The following is a 13,529-nucleotide window of genomic DNA, read 5'->3' on the forward strand; positions in this document are numbered from 1 at the left end:
TGCCACATTGTATGTGATTTTCAGTGATGTGTAGAAAAATTCTTCAACCTTTTATTTAAGCTTTAGGTGATGCACGTAAAAATCACTTGATTTAGACATTCTGGGCTGGTGAAGAGTGGTAGAAATGCATCAGGAAGGAATGACAAAGGAGGCAAGAATACACAATGGGGAAGAGGCAGCTTCTTCAATAAACAGTGTTGGGAAAACTGGACAGCTCCATGCAAAAGAATCAAACTGGACTACTTTCTCATACCATATACAAAAGTAGACTTAAAGTGGATTAAGGACTTAGATCTAAGACCTGAAACCATAAAACTCCTAGAAGAAAATGTGAGAAGTACACTTTTTGACATCGGTCTCAGCAATACTTTTTGGATATGTCTCCTCAGGCAAGGGAAACAAAAGCAAAAATAAACAAGTGGGACCTAATCAAACTAAAAAATTATTGCACAGCAAAGGAAACTATCAACAAAATGAAAAGGCAACCTATTGAATGGGAGAAGACATTTGCAAATGACATATCCAATAAGGGATTAATATACAAAATATACCAAAAAACTCATATGATTGAACATCAAAAAAACAAACAACCTGATTTAAAAAATGGGCATAGGAACTGAATAGACATTTTTTCAAAGAAGACATACAGATGGCCAACAGACACATGAAAAGATGCTCAACATCACTAATCATCAAGGAAGTGCAAATCAAAACCACAGTGAGATATCACCTCACACCTGTCAGAAAGGCTATTATCAAAAACAAATAACAAGTGTTGGTTAGAATGTGGAGAAAAGGGAACCCGTATGCACTGTTAGCGGAAATGTAAATTGGTGTAGCCACTACAGAAGACAGTATATAACGTTTCCTCAAAAATTAAAAATAGAACTATCATATGATCCAGCAATTCCACTTCGAGTACTTTTCTGAAGAAAACAAAAACACTAATTCAAAAAGATATGTACACCCATATGTTCACTACAGCATTATTTACAATAGTCAAGATACAAAAGCAAACTAAGTGTCCACTGACAGATGAATGGAATAAGAAGAAGTGATATACATATACAATGGAATAATACTCAGCCATAAAGGAATGGAATCTTGCCATTTGTGACAACATGGATGGACCTAGAGGGTATTATGCTAAGTGAAATAAATCATACAGAGACAAATACTGTATGATTTCACTTATATGTGGAATCTAAAAGAGAAAACAAATGAACAAACATAACAAAACAGAAACAGACTCATAGATACAGAGAACAAACTAGTGGTTGCCGGCGTCGGGGGGAATGAGTAAACTAGGTGGGGGAGATTAAGAGGTACAAACTTTCAGTTATAAAATAAACAAGTCATAGGGATGTAATATACAGCATAGGGAATATAGTCAATAATATTGTAATAACTTTGTATGGTCACATCATTTTGTGATGTATAGACGTATCAAATCACTCTGTTGTACACCAGAAACTAATATAATATTATAAGTGAATTATACTTCAATAAAAATATGATTAATAATAAAACAGCAAAACACAAAGTAGTAGTAAAATACGCAACACTACAGTTATACTAAATAGTAGAAAAAGGGACTTGATCACATGTCCAATGCCCATGTTACAATATCAAAGATATAATAATTTGGAAAATATCTTTTTTAATACCTTTTTTAAGGTTTAATACTTTTTCTTGCTTTTCAGTAATTCTTTCATTGCATTATCTAACCTAGTTTGAATTATACCACCTTATAAATTTACATATTAAAACATAACTAAGTCAGACAGGGGGCAATCCAGTATGAGAAGTGAAAAGTACAAGTGGGGAGGGTATCCACAGAGAGGGGCCTGGCATGGCACATTGGTGCCCAAGAGAGATGAAGAGGGCATCCACCTTTGTGGAGGGGTCAGAGCCTGAGTGAGGTGCAGAGGGCATTCATAAGGAGGAATGGGCAGCAGTGGTGATGGAAGATGAGATGGAGTAAGAGAATAACTATATTCACACACACATATATTCTCTAGATTTGTCTACTTAAAGGGCCTGGAGGGGCAAACCTCCACAGCAATAAGTACATTTAGTTCTCAGGATTTTTCTCCCAAATACCATTCTCCCCCAAATGGAACTGGGGCTTCCTGAATAAATGGCTAATTCCAGAGGTGGAACAAGAAAAATGCAAGGGAGCCTGGACTATTTTAATGTGCAACAAAGCAAGGAACTACTCGAAGAACGATGGGACCATGTTAGAGGACAGGTCAGCTGGCCTGAAGGGGCTCCATTGGCCAAATCTGGGACAATCAAAATAAACAGTGCTAGAAACCAAATATAACCTATTGAATAAGACGAGCATCTGTAAGTCCATACTGATAAAAATAAATAAATGAATAAATTGAAAGTTTGATTTAAAAAAAATGGAATGTTTACTTAGTTTCAAAGAACCATGCCACAAAATATTTGTTACAAAGGGAAACTGAGTACTTCACAGTGATAATCCTGGCAGACACCACCTTAATCAATTGACCCAAGTAAACATCACCGGTCATGGGGCAAATCAAAATCGCATGCTGCCTGATAGGAAGTGGTGGGAAAAACTTAAGTGTTACGTTCCTGCCAAAGATGCATAACTGAATCGAATCACGAGGAAACATCAAATGACCCAAATTAAGGGACAGTCTTCAAAATAGCTGGTCTGTCTTCAAAAGTGTCAACGTCAAAGAGTTCCAGCATGAGGAGATTAAAATGCACATAACACCGAACAGCTCCTGTTTCTGAAGTGGATCTTTTTGTCAAACAGGACATGATTGAGATGATGGGAGAAATGTGAATGGCATGTGAGGATTAGGTAGCAGTAGAGTGGGATGCTCTTTCCCGGTCTGGAAGGTTGTTACTTGGTTATACTTGTAGGGAATATACACTAAAGGGCTCAGGGGTGGTAGGGCATCAGGTTGGCAACTTACCTGCAAATAGTTCAAGGAAAAAGATTCTTTGTAACCTTGCTATATTGAAATTGTATCAAAATTTAAAAAGGAAAACAGTACCTAAGAACTTACCTTTTCATAGGGTATCTGCAGCAGGTCTAACACCACTGAATGGGCTCCCATATTTTTCAGTAATCGTTGATGTTGATTCCGACACTTTTTATTCTGTATACAGAGTTTACTTAGCCTAATCAAAATCTTTCCAAAGAAGAAGAAAAGCATTAAATATAATAAATGAACAAAACTTCTTTGCCATGCCAGTATAAACTCATATAGAAATATTTCACATCTGACCTCCTTTACAATCCGGTAGTTGTTGCTCTTATTGCTGTCAATCTGTGGTTTCTTTGTTCCATCTTGCACTGGACTTAAAATGTTTGAGTCCTAAAATAAACACGAAGATGTATGTTATGCCCTATATATCTTTGTAATAAATTTATTTATTTTGTAAGAAATACTTCTTGTAATTATTTTGTGATGAATTAATTATTCAACTTAAATGTTTCCTTGGTATTTTTTATCCCATAAAAAGCTCCTTGGCTTAAATGAGTCATGAAAATGACCACTTCCCAACAACAACCAATTACAAGATCTATGGCATTACTAATAATTAATGAATTAAGTTTAAAAGGAAAGGGTATTACAAGTAACATTATCAGTCTATTTCCTTATGCTAAATGTATTAGACATATCATGACTTTATATTGCCTACAGGAAAAGGAATAGTAAAAATCCAGGGCATAGGAGGCATAATTTTATTATTAGGGATGAACTTCAGGGAAAAAAAAAAAGACTGAAGGAGCATATCATAACATGACATGTTAAAACACTTCAGGGATGGGAGGAAAAAGCACCTTAACCCAAGAATTCTCTGACAGGTTACCATGACATCCTTAAGAGTCATGACTGGGGGCCAACCAACCATGTACAGAATCATGAAAATGAAAAAAAATTTTTCTTTATTTAAAAATAATATTTTAAATTAATAAAGCTTATTAAGAGGACTTGAAACACCAAAAGCATTTCAATATAACAACCATTATCTGTAGCAGTACAATAAAAAAACAAATACAGGGAGATAGATATTTTAAATATCAACTATTGGAGTCACCATATGAAAATAAAACATCACTTACAAACAATTTAATACCTGAACATTTATTAAGACTTAATACACTTCTGGTACTAGGCAATGGTGAATAGATATAAAAGAAATAGAAGATATGGTCCTTCCCACAAGAAAATTACAGTTTACCTAAGAAAACAGGGAGAAATATGAAAATAAAGATTTGAACTGAGCAGAATTCACTATTCAAAGAGAGAGACAGAGGCTAGTTATAGCTTTAGACAGCTTTATGAAGGGGGGGAAATTTAAGCTAAGGTCTTGAAAGATGAAAACTACTTATACTCATAGTTATAAGTACATATACTCATAGTTAAGTATGAGAGGGGTGTGGAAGGGCAGGGGTACACTTGTTAGGCGAAAAAGTCACCTTAGCCAAAGGCACTGTAGAAAGAAAAGCACAACAGTGTGTAGAAAATGACAAGAACTGACAAAGCATGTTGCAAAAGTGGACCATTAGATGGAGTGGGGCCCGACCACCTCCCTGATTTACAACAGGTACAAAATTGCACTTGGGATGAATGTCAAGTTCAACGTGGGTTAAAAAACACCCTAAAGTCCTGACTACATTGAAGGTGTTGGACTCACAGTTAAAGGGGACTCCAATCTAAGCTCAGGCAAAAGTAAAAAATATGTGAAGCCAATTGATAAATTTTATTTGTCCCTGTTTTTCCTACTGTGTTCCATGAAAAATCACAAAATTAATGCAAACCAAGAAAGAAAAATATATACATTTTCCTTGCTAGTCAAAGAATTCTGATGGAAGGCTTCAAGCAGGTGCGTGACTTGGCCCATGCGGTACCATCACCACTGCTCAGTAAGCTCCGTGTTCCTCTGTGACTTCTCTCCAGGCAAATACTGTCCAAGACGGAGGCTCCCAATCTGAACTCCACTTAGCAAGTAACTCTTCTCCCATTTTACTGAGCATAAGGAAATTCCCCTACATGACATTGCCTCTTCTCCGTCTGAAAATGTCCAGTATCATCTACAAAACCGTCTACCTTCCCTGCTATGTCTCAGAGAAAAAGAACTTTTGAAGCACGGATTTTTAAATTCCATCTCCCCCTGCCTCTTCTCTCTGCTTCATCTCTGTTTCTTGCGCACGGACAGTTTCCACCCTCTACTGATTCTTTCTTAACTCTCTGAAAATATGGCCAAGTTGAGGCCAACCAAGCACTTTCTGTGATACCACCCACTCTGGGAAGTAGTCTTGCATAGATTACTACCCCCACTAAATTCCTCAAAAGAATAATCTACTGTATTAAAATTCTTTTATGTGTCAATGACTCAATTACTAGAACTGTCTTTGGCATCTGATTCTATGGCTCACTACCATTTGCTTTAAATCTCACTTTGTTTTACTATGACAGGATACTCTCCAAGATTTTCTGACCACCTTATCTCTTTCACTCAATGGAACTGGAACTGCAAAAATTAAAGAATAAAAACACTGCAAGTATTCAAACCGTTACTGTTTCCTTCCAGGGTTGTATCACCTATGTTAATAAATCCTAGGAAAGAAATGAAAGCAATCCAATCTCCACCCCAGGTAAATAAAAGAGAAAAAAGAATGGGAGATATTGTCTACAAGACAATAAACATTAAGTGAATCTGAAAAAGTTGTAGAAGAAAATGTAAAGCTATATATGTAAGTGAAGTCAGTGTAGAAGAGGGAAGGGGCCCAAGCGGCTCACGTAAATATAAACTGTTTAGATGGAAGAGGCTGGAGGTCAGAGCATGAGACAAACAGCGTTTCTATTTGATACCAAAAATAATTTATTGATGAGAAATAGAAATCGCGAAGCTAGACATATAATTAAATTTCCTTTTTCTGATCACAAAGGTGAAGGCTGAATTTAAAAAGGCCATATTCATTTTTTTTCTGGAAGAGAAGCAATATTAAAGAAAACCACCCTTGTATTCCAAGCCAGGATTAAGATGCTACCAAGTCTAAAGACTGACAAAGCTCCTAAGGTGGAAAGGAGATCTTTCTGACATATGTCAACTTAAAAAAAATCAGTCAGAGATACAGGCAAAGTTTTGGCAGATATATTTAAGTCTATTTTTCAAACAATGGCCTGCAAAAAAAGCAACTGTCTTGTTTTAAGAAAAGTAATCTCAGGGAAGATGTACTACATTACAAAAAGTTATGTTCTCTAGTCCTGCCCAAGGGAGGATACAGACAATGTTAAACTTTCTAAGTATGGGAATGATGAAGAAAACTTATTTTAATTTAAAATTGCCAGCAGTCAACAAAAGGAGGCAATGCTGGAGAATTCAATAAATGGTCCCCTTTAGTTTCAGAAAATAATTCAATGTAATTAAACCAAACAAAAATATTAACCCACAGAACATCTGGAAGATCCCAAAACAGAGACTGGGGGAATTTAAGAAATATGTAAACTATATAACTACAGTGAGGTTTTGTTTTCTTATGTTGACGCCAAAATTCTCTATGTAAAGATGTTCTGAGACTTCTCCTCCAGAAAGGGAAGAAATTAATTATATTTTTTATATCCTATGCAAATTTGGCCCTACATCAGTGCCCAAATCTACAAAGCCGTGGCTTTATCCTAATGACAAAATATTAGTTATGTGTAAAATGTAGAATTATAGTTTATTCAGAGTCCCAGAGCTGAGCGGACTCAGGAAAAAAAAAATGTGTAACACTGAGAACAATGCCATGCTTCTAGTAAATATCCATATTATCCTTTTGACAGCAGTGATGAAGAATAAATATGGAACTCCAAAAATACTTGCACTTTATTGTAATTGTTTCCAATCATCTGGAAGAACTTGAATTTATTTCCTCTAGTGGAATATGGGAACCACTTAGTTAAGTGATTTTATTGAGGTGGCTAGATTTTTAATTGTACAGTATATACTGTAACATAAAGCAATACATTCAGAAACAACATAGCAAGGAGAGTCTAGAAGGGTCTAGAAATTTAGGGAAGAGTCTAGAAATTAGATGGTCGCATGGATCTAGACAGACTCAGAGTGAATACCTAAACAAATAGTGGTTCTGAACACAGCGTTGCTCTCAAATTTATTTGGCATCAGGCATGGAAACGCCTTTTAGATCAATAGCAAAAATGATATAAGAAAATAATATTGTATGAACCATATGGTGAACTAAACATGGGCACAAATTAATGAGGATCTGGCTCCTTAACTTAAACATGGGCAATCATTTTTTTTTAAAAAAAAAAAGAACTTTCCAAATCCTACAATGTAGAACTTCCTGCATCTACTACAGCTGTGATTAAAATAGCTCAGGGCATATTTACAATAGCCAGGACATGGAACCAACCTATGTCCATCAACAGATGAATGGTTGAAGATGTGGCACATATATACAATGGAATATTACTCAGCCATAAAAAGAAACAAAATTGAGTTATTTGTAGTGAGGTGGATGGACCTAAAGTCCGTCATACAGAGTGAAGTAAGGCAAAGAGAAAAACAAATACCGTATGCTAACGCATACATGTGGAATCTAAAAAAAAAAAGTGGTACTGATGAACCTAGCTGCAGGGCAGGAATAAAGAGGCAGACATAGAAAATGGTCTTGAGGACATGGGGTGGGAGGGTGAAGCTGGGGCGAAGTGAGAGTAGTATCGACATACACACATTACCGAATGTAAAACAGTTGGCTGGTGGGAAGCAGCAGCATAGCACAGGGAGATCGGCTTGGTGTTTTGCGATGACTAGAGGGGTGGGGTAGGGAGGATGGGAGGGAGGCTTAAGAGGGAGGGCATATGGGGACATGTGTATGCATATGGCTGATTCGCTTTGTTGTGTAACAGAAACTAACACAGTATTGTGAAGCAATTATACTCCAATAAAGATCTATTAAAAAAAATATCTCAGTGCATGTCTTCTCTTTGTCCCCATCCCAGTGAAGTGACAGGTGTCCTTCCCCAGCAAATGTCATCAAGTCAGCAAGACTGCAAAGCATTCTGCTCACCGTCTGGATTTCCAGCCTTCTCTTCCTGTATCCACTAGTTAACTGAATCAGTGGCATCATTTACCAATCACCCTCCTCCCAACTTCAGATGCCAAATGCCATCCTTTTCCCTTCCCACCTCCCTCCGAAACACACAGAAAAAATCTACTACTCAGTCTTTTATACTTGACTGACCAACCATATGATAATTTAGTTGAAGCTCTTCCTAGTAAATAGCACCTCCTTCAGACAACTGAATGATAACCTCACCGTGGGAGAAGGAAGTATTTTCTCTCCCTCCCACCTAAGACTAACATCGCATACCACCCATTCGGGATGATATCCAGGGGGATGCAGGAACCCTAGCATCAGCCTAGATCTACTTATCTGACCTTGTCTGTAAAGCTAATTCAGACCATCATGGGGTCATGGTCGTTTCTGCTTCCCTGGCTGGCACCTAAGGCTGCTTGAAGGCTTGGTCCAAGATCCACAGTGCGGGGAAGAGGCTGTGTCCACCAACACTGGCCGATAACGCCCCTCCAGATTTCCCTCAACCTAGGCACAAATCCCTGCCCTTCTAGAGGGTAAATGCATATTCTTAGTCTTACTCCAAACCTGTTTTCCTTTCCTTTGTCCTAACACAAATACAAACATGGCATTTTCAGATTCATTTGATGCCATTTTAATGAGTATTTGATGATGTTTAATCAGATGTCCTAGAAAATACCCCAAACTCTTTGACTATCTATATCTCTGATAAATAAGTAACCAAAAAAGGATGTACCACTGGAGTGCATTCTCTTTGCTTAAAGACATATTCCAGAAAAAAGGGAATGTACTGATGATAGGTATGTTCGATGTAAACTAATAGCTGCTTTCCTAGGAGTACAACAGGAACCCACTATAGCACAGCAATGTACAGTACTTTTTTCTGTAATACTTTCTATAATACTTTATTTATATTATATAATACTTTTTAATTCACTCCTCACCAGTATTATATGAAATTAGAAAGGATAGGCAACCCTTTAGTCAGCAGGGTGGCAAAGGTTAACAAAGCACTGTGCAGGAAATGAAAACAGTGATATAAATAGAGCCCTTACAGACTATGTCTGCTACCTGATGTCATGTGAAGGAAGCATTCTTAGTCACAGTCACCTCAGAGCGCACCCCAGTGTGACTGAGAGAGGGAGCTGTATGTATAGAAGGTGAGAGGAAGAAATCAGCACCACCTTCTCTTCGACTCCCTCTCCAGCAAGCAATCATTAAGGAAACGCTGCTGCCTGGCCCAATGACACAGGTGGCTCCTATTTGAATGAATCAACTTCTATAATTTCCTTGCAAGCCACTCGTTGAGCAAAAAAACATACAGGAAGTTCGAATCCACGCTACCAACTTATATGAAATTGAGAACAAATGGAAAAGTGAAAAACTGAATAAAATAGTAACTGTCCTCTATAACATGAAAGGAAATAATAAGTTTATGCTAAAATGGCATTAATTTTAAATGTAGGCCAGAAGACAAGAGGGAGAAAGATTCTTATCCTGGAAATAATTGGAAGAAACAAACTCAGGAGATATAAGCATTACATTTAAGAACTTGCATTACAACCAAATAGAATGAGAATGTGTATAAGTAGCATTTGGCTCAAAGCCAAAAATTAGTTTTCAGATGCATGGCTTGTGAAAGGACTTTGACACTCATGTGTAGCAATCACCTTCAGCAACATCAGCTCAGACATAAAGGACAGAGATATGTAATGGGATATAAAGAAGTAAAATAAATATACAAGGAGGTTGAGGGCAAAAACAGAAAGTGGAGACAAGAAAACAAATTCCGTAAAAGGAAAATTCCAGAAAGCACTCTCCCAAATGAATGGATACAAGTTCTCCATGTAGCTATCACAGTGTCCCTCACTGGTCAGATCCTGTAGGAATATTCTGTCTGAAACTCATGTAGTCTTTCTGAACCAAGCAGTGAAGGTTAGACATTCTACCAGTTACTTTTGCCAAGAGTCAATCAGAAGTTTTGCTGAAGAAACCAAGTCTATATAGAACTATTTCCCTGCTGTGCAGAATCAAAGTACTAACACTTGGGAAAGCACCATTTTCTTTCAAGATATCTTTCTAGAGGGATCAGCCTCCTTACCTGTTTGCTTCATCAAAGAAAAAAGATCAGAAGTGGTTGGCAAAGAATGGAAACTGGGTTTTGCTTTTAAAGAGTAATGAGATGTGGAGGTAAGAGAAAAACCATCAGACAGCGAAGGGGTGCTGAGAGAGAAGCAGAGAAAAAGCAAAAGAGGGAAGGAAAGGGGGAGGGAGGGAAGGAAGGAAGGAATTCATTCTCTCAGTAAGATAAATCAGCAAACTAAAATTCAAATACCTGTGAGGAAAGTTAATGCTAAGAAAGACAACAACAAAAAAACAATAATGAGATTATATCATTCCCAGTGAAACGCAAACAATCAAATAATCTGAAAGGACTTTGAAATATAAGTACGTTTAAAATAATCATAGAGATAAAGTGAGGAACAACATCTCTCACCCCAGGTGGACCCCTCTGTGGTTACCGCAGCTCGGGATGACCCGATAGCATCACTCGGCGGGGATAAGGGAGAGCTCTACTGGGAAAGGGGGAACTACAAGCCAAGGGCCAGCAGAGAAGAGAAGGCGTGTGCGCGCAGCCTTCCATCACCTCCCGGGGAGGTACGGCTGCTCTGCTGGTCACCAGTCTGGGTCTACACTTCTGAGTAACCACCCGTGCCCCTACCTCGTAGCAACTTCTCACAGGGCAAGTTTGAGAGTAACAGGTCAATGGACGTACACAAAACGTCTTGGGCACCAGGCAGTCTGGATTCAGGTACCTGTTGTTGGTAGAAATTGACCAGGTACACAAGCTATGAGGCCCACAGAAACGAGAATGCTCCTGCTGAGGGGCAGAAGCCTTAGGTCCCATGAGAAGCCAAATTAGTGCACAGCCTCTTAGGAGAGAAGATGTTGCCCTGCCCCTCACACCACCGCACCTCACACTGCAAACAGACAGCCAGTTGGTTGCCCAGGCAACCCAGAGTGAGCCCCCAGGGACACTTCCCAGTTAATTCTGCCCCATACATCACACACCCATTAAAAGAACAAAAAGTTATGAAGTGAAAACAGGCAGCTATGAATCTAGAATGCATAGATATGAAAAAGAATCAATCAGAAACCCCGAAAAGGAAAAAAATAGTCCTTGAAGTAAAAACTAGATAGATGGTTTAAACATCAGACATCAGAGATGACTATAATTTCTTTTTAAAGGAGCAGGCGACCACATATAGGTAGGTAGCTAGATGCAGAGACAAATAAATATAGATATACAGACACAGAAGCACAATCACTGTGAAGAAAAATTAACAACCACCAAAATATTTAACACGAGTGGGAACTTTGTGTCCTGTGATGCCCATGTGGCCTGCTTCTCAGCTCTTAAGAGGTGAATGAGCATAACGGGCAATCCCGACTTAACCCACTCGGATATGGCTTCCTGAGTTAATCCCTCCCCTTCCTATATTTAGAAGTCAACACAACATATTTGAATGTGAGGCGCTAGTAACACTACTGAGACAGTCAACTCGTTACACCCTAGCCATCAAGCTTTCAGCAACAATGGTATAATCTTTTCATGTCGTGGAAGGCAAGTTAATAAAGGGAAACCCTGGAAGATACACTAGGTAATAAAGCTCATAGGTACTAGGGACACAATGGGCTTACTAGAAGACCAAATCCGCCCGTCCTCCCCCTGCTTCTACGAGATCAACTTCAATAACGGGATAATTTTGGCTTCGCTGAGATTCGTTAGTGTTAGTAAATGGATCATCAATTCACATTTATTGCCCCAAGTACACAGAGTTTACCATTGAGGGAAAAAAACACTTTTATGTTATCGGAAACATTTCTGATTACTAAAATGAAGACTTACTTTAATGCTATCTGGTCTTCTGATGTCTAAGCAGGCACAAAGACCATTATGAGCTGTTTTAAAACAATGCCAATCATCGTGTGTTTAGAGCCTTTGTAAAGATCTACTAAACAACAAAGGATTATTATCTGATTGGCCTGCCAGAGTACATGCTGCCTGCTACTGGCTGTTTCCATTGATGTTGTGATATATTTCATCCTGTTTACAATAAACTGTCACTACCTCTGGCAGTTGGTTCATTGTATAATGTAGATTATTTGGCTGTGTACAATTAGTAACTTTGTAGTTTCTCACTTTTTCTCCTTATATTAATCTATTATAAATGTACCATTCTCCTGGCTTCTCAATGCACCTACTTGTATACATTTCTACTGCTGCTTCCCTAGTTCCTGCTTACCTAACCTCACACCTGAACTTGGGCAAGAGGCCCTTAACTGGTCCCCTCCTTTAGCCTCTTGTGCTGCTGAACCATCCTTCCCCCAAATCTTCAAAGGCTCCCAATGTCCCAGCCACTTCAAACACCAATCACTTATTCCTGTTGAATTTCTGCTTCTCTTGTGATTATTCCTGAATCACTAACAAAATCCTCCCAATCTTTCAAAACACTGAAGCCTTCTCCAAGTAGCCAGGCCCACACTGACCTCTCCCTTCTCTGTGCTACAACAGTTCAATATTCAATCATACATTTGTCATACTGTTTTATGTGTGTTAATCTGTGTGTTCATTCTTTGAGGACAAGAGCCATAGCTCAAATATTAGATTTGATTCTAGATATCAAACTTTAAGAAGGGAAATGAGAAATTCAGGTATGTACAAAGGCAAGGAAGCATGATGGTGAAGGGATGAAATTGTACTTTAAGCAGAATATTCAAAAAAAGGGGTTGTTCTCTGGAGAAAAATGACAGCCAATCAAGTAGAGTAGGTTCAGATATGGTCCACAGTGCCTCAATACTAACATCAGTAAACAGACATTACAAGGATAAATATATGAGCTCAAAATAGAGTTTTCTACTTTTAAGAACTGTCAGAAATAGAAAATGTTGAAGTAGAAGTGCAGAGGAACCCCTCTGACTACACAACATTCAGAAGTGATAGATAAAATATTTAAACTATCTCTTTTTTTAGTAAAGAGGAAGCAAACGGAGGCCGGAAACCAGAAAAATACATGAAATTTCCAAGCAGTAATCAAGCAGGGACTCATTTGTTGGCCCTGAGGGCATCAGCCCAAGCTGATAACCAAAAACTGAGTTTTAACTTGTCTCACACACACAACAGAAAAGAAGCAAAGCCTGAATTCCAAGAAGATGGAAGGTCTGACCAGAAACCTGCCTCAGGATCAGGAATACCTAAAGGAGACACCCACAGTGACGAGCCAGGGAAAAACGTGGCCCATAGAAGAACAAAGGGGTACCTGTCTTGGCTTGGCCTGGTCAAAGCCAAAAAAGGGAGAAAACTCTCTTGAGCTCCTATATACAAAGACAAGCCCACTTTCACTCAAGATTTGGGGATAGAATTCCCACTAAT

At 38.3% G+C, this 13,529-nt stretch overlaps 1 protein-coding gene across 4 annotated transcripts in view; it reads right to left on the bottom strand.

Annotated features, from left to right (window-relative positions):
- The window catches only part of ITPR2 (inositol 1,4,5-trisphosphate receptor type 2), a 533,444-nt gene that overhangs the window by 282,330 nt on the left and 237,585 nt on the right, over nucleotides 1-13,529 (bottom strand). For all 4 annotated transcript variants that reach the window (XM_067695972.1, XM_067695968.1, XM_067695971.1 and 1 more), the window contains 2 exons: nucleotides 3,270-3,359; nucleotides 3,048-3,173 (listed from right to left, as the gene is read on the bottom strand). In XM_067695972.1, the coding sequence (XP_067552073.1) occupies nucleotides 3,048-3,173; nucleotides 3,270-3,359 (216 nt within the window). The remainder of the gene's footprint in view (nucleotides 1-3,047; nucleotides 3,174-3,269; nucleotides 3,360-13,529) is intronic.

This window comes from Pseudorca crassidens, chromosome 11, assembly GCF_039906515.1.
Source record: "Pseudorca crassidens isolate mPseCra1 chromosome 11, mPseCra1.hap1, whole genome shotgun sequence".
Classification (NCBI taxonomy): domain Eukaryota; kingdom Metazoa; phylum Chordata; class Mammalia; order Artiodactyla; family Delphinidae; genus Pseudorca; species Pseudorca crassidens.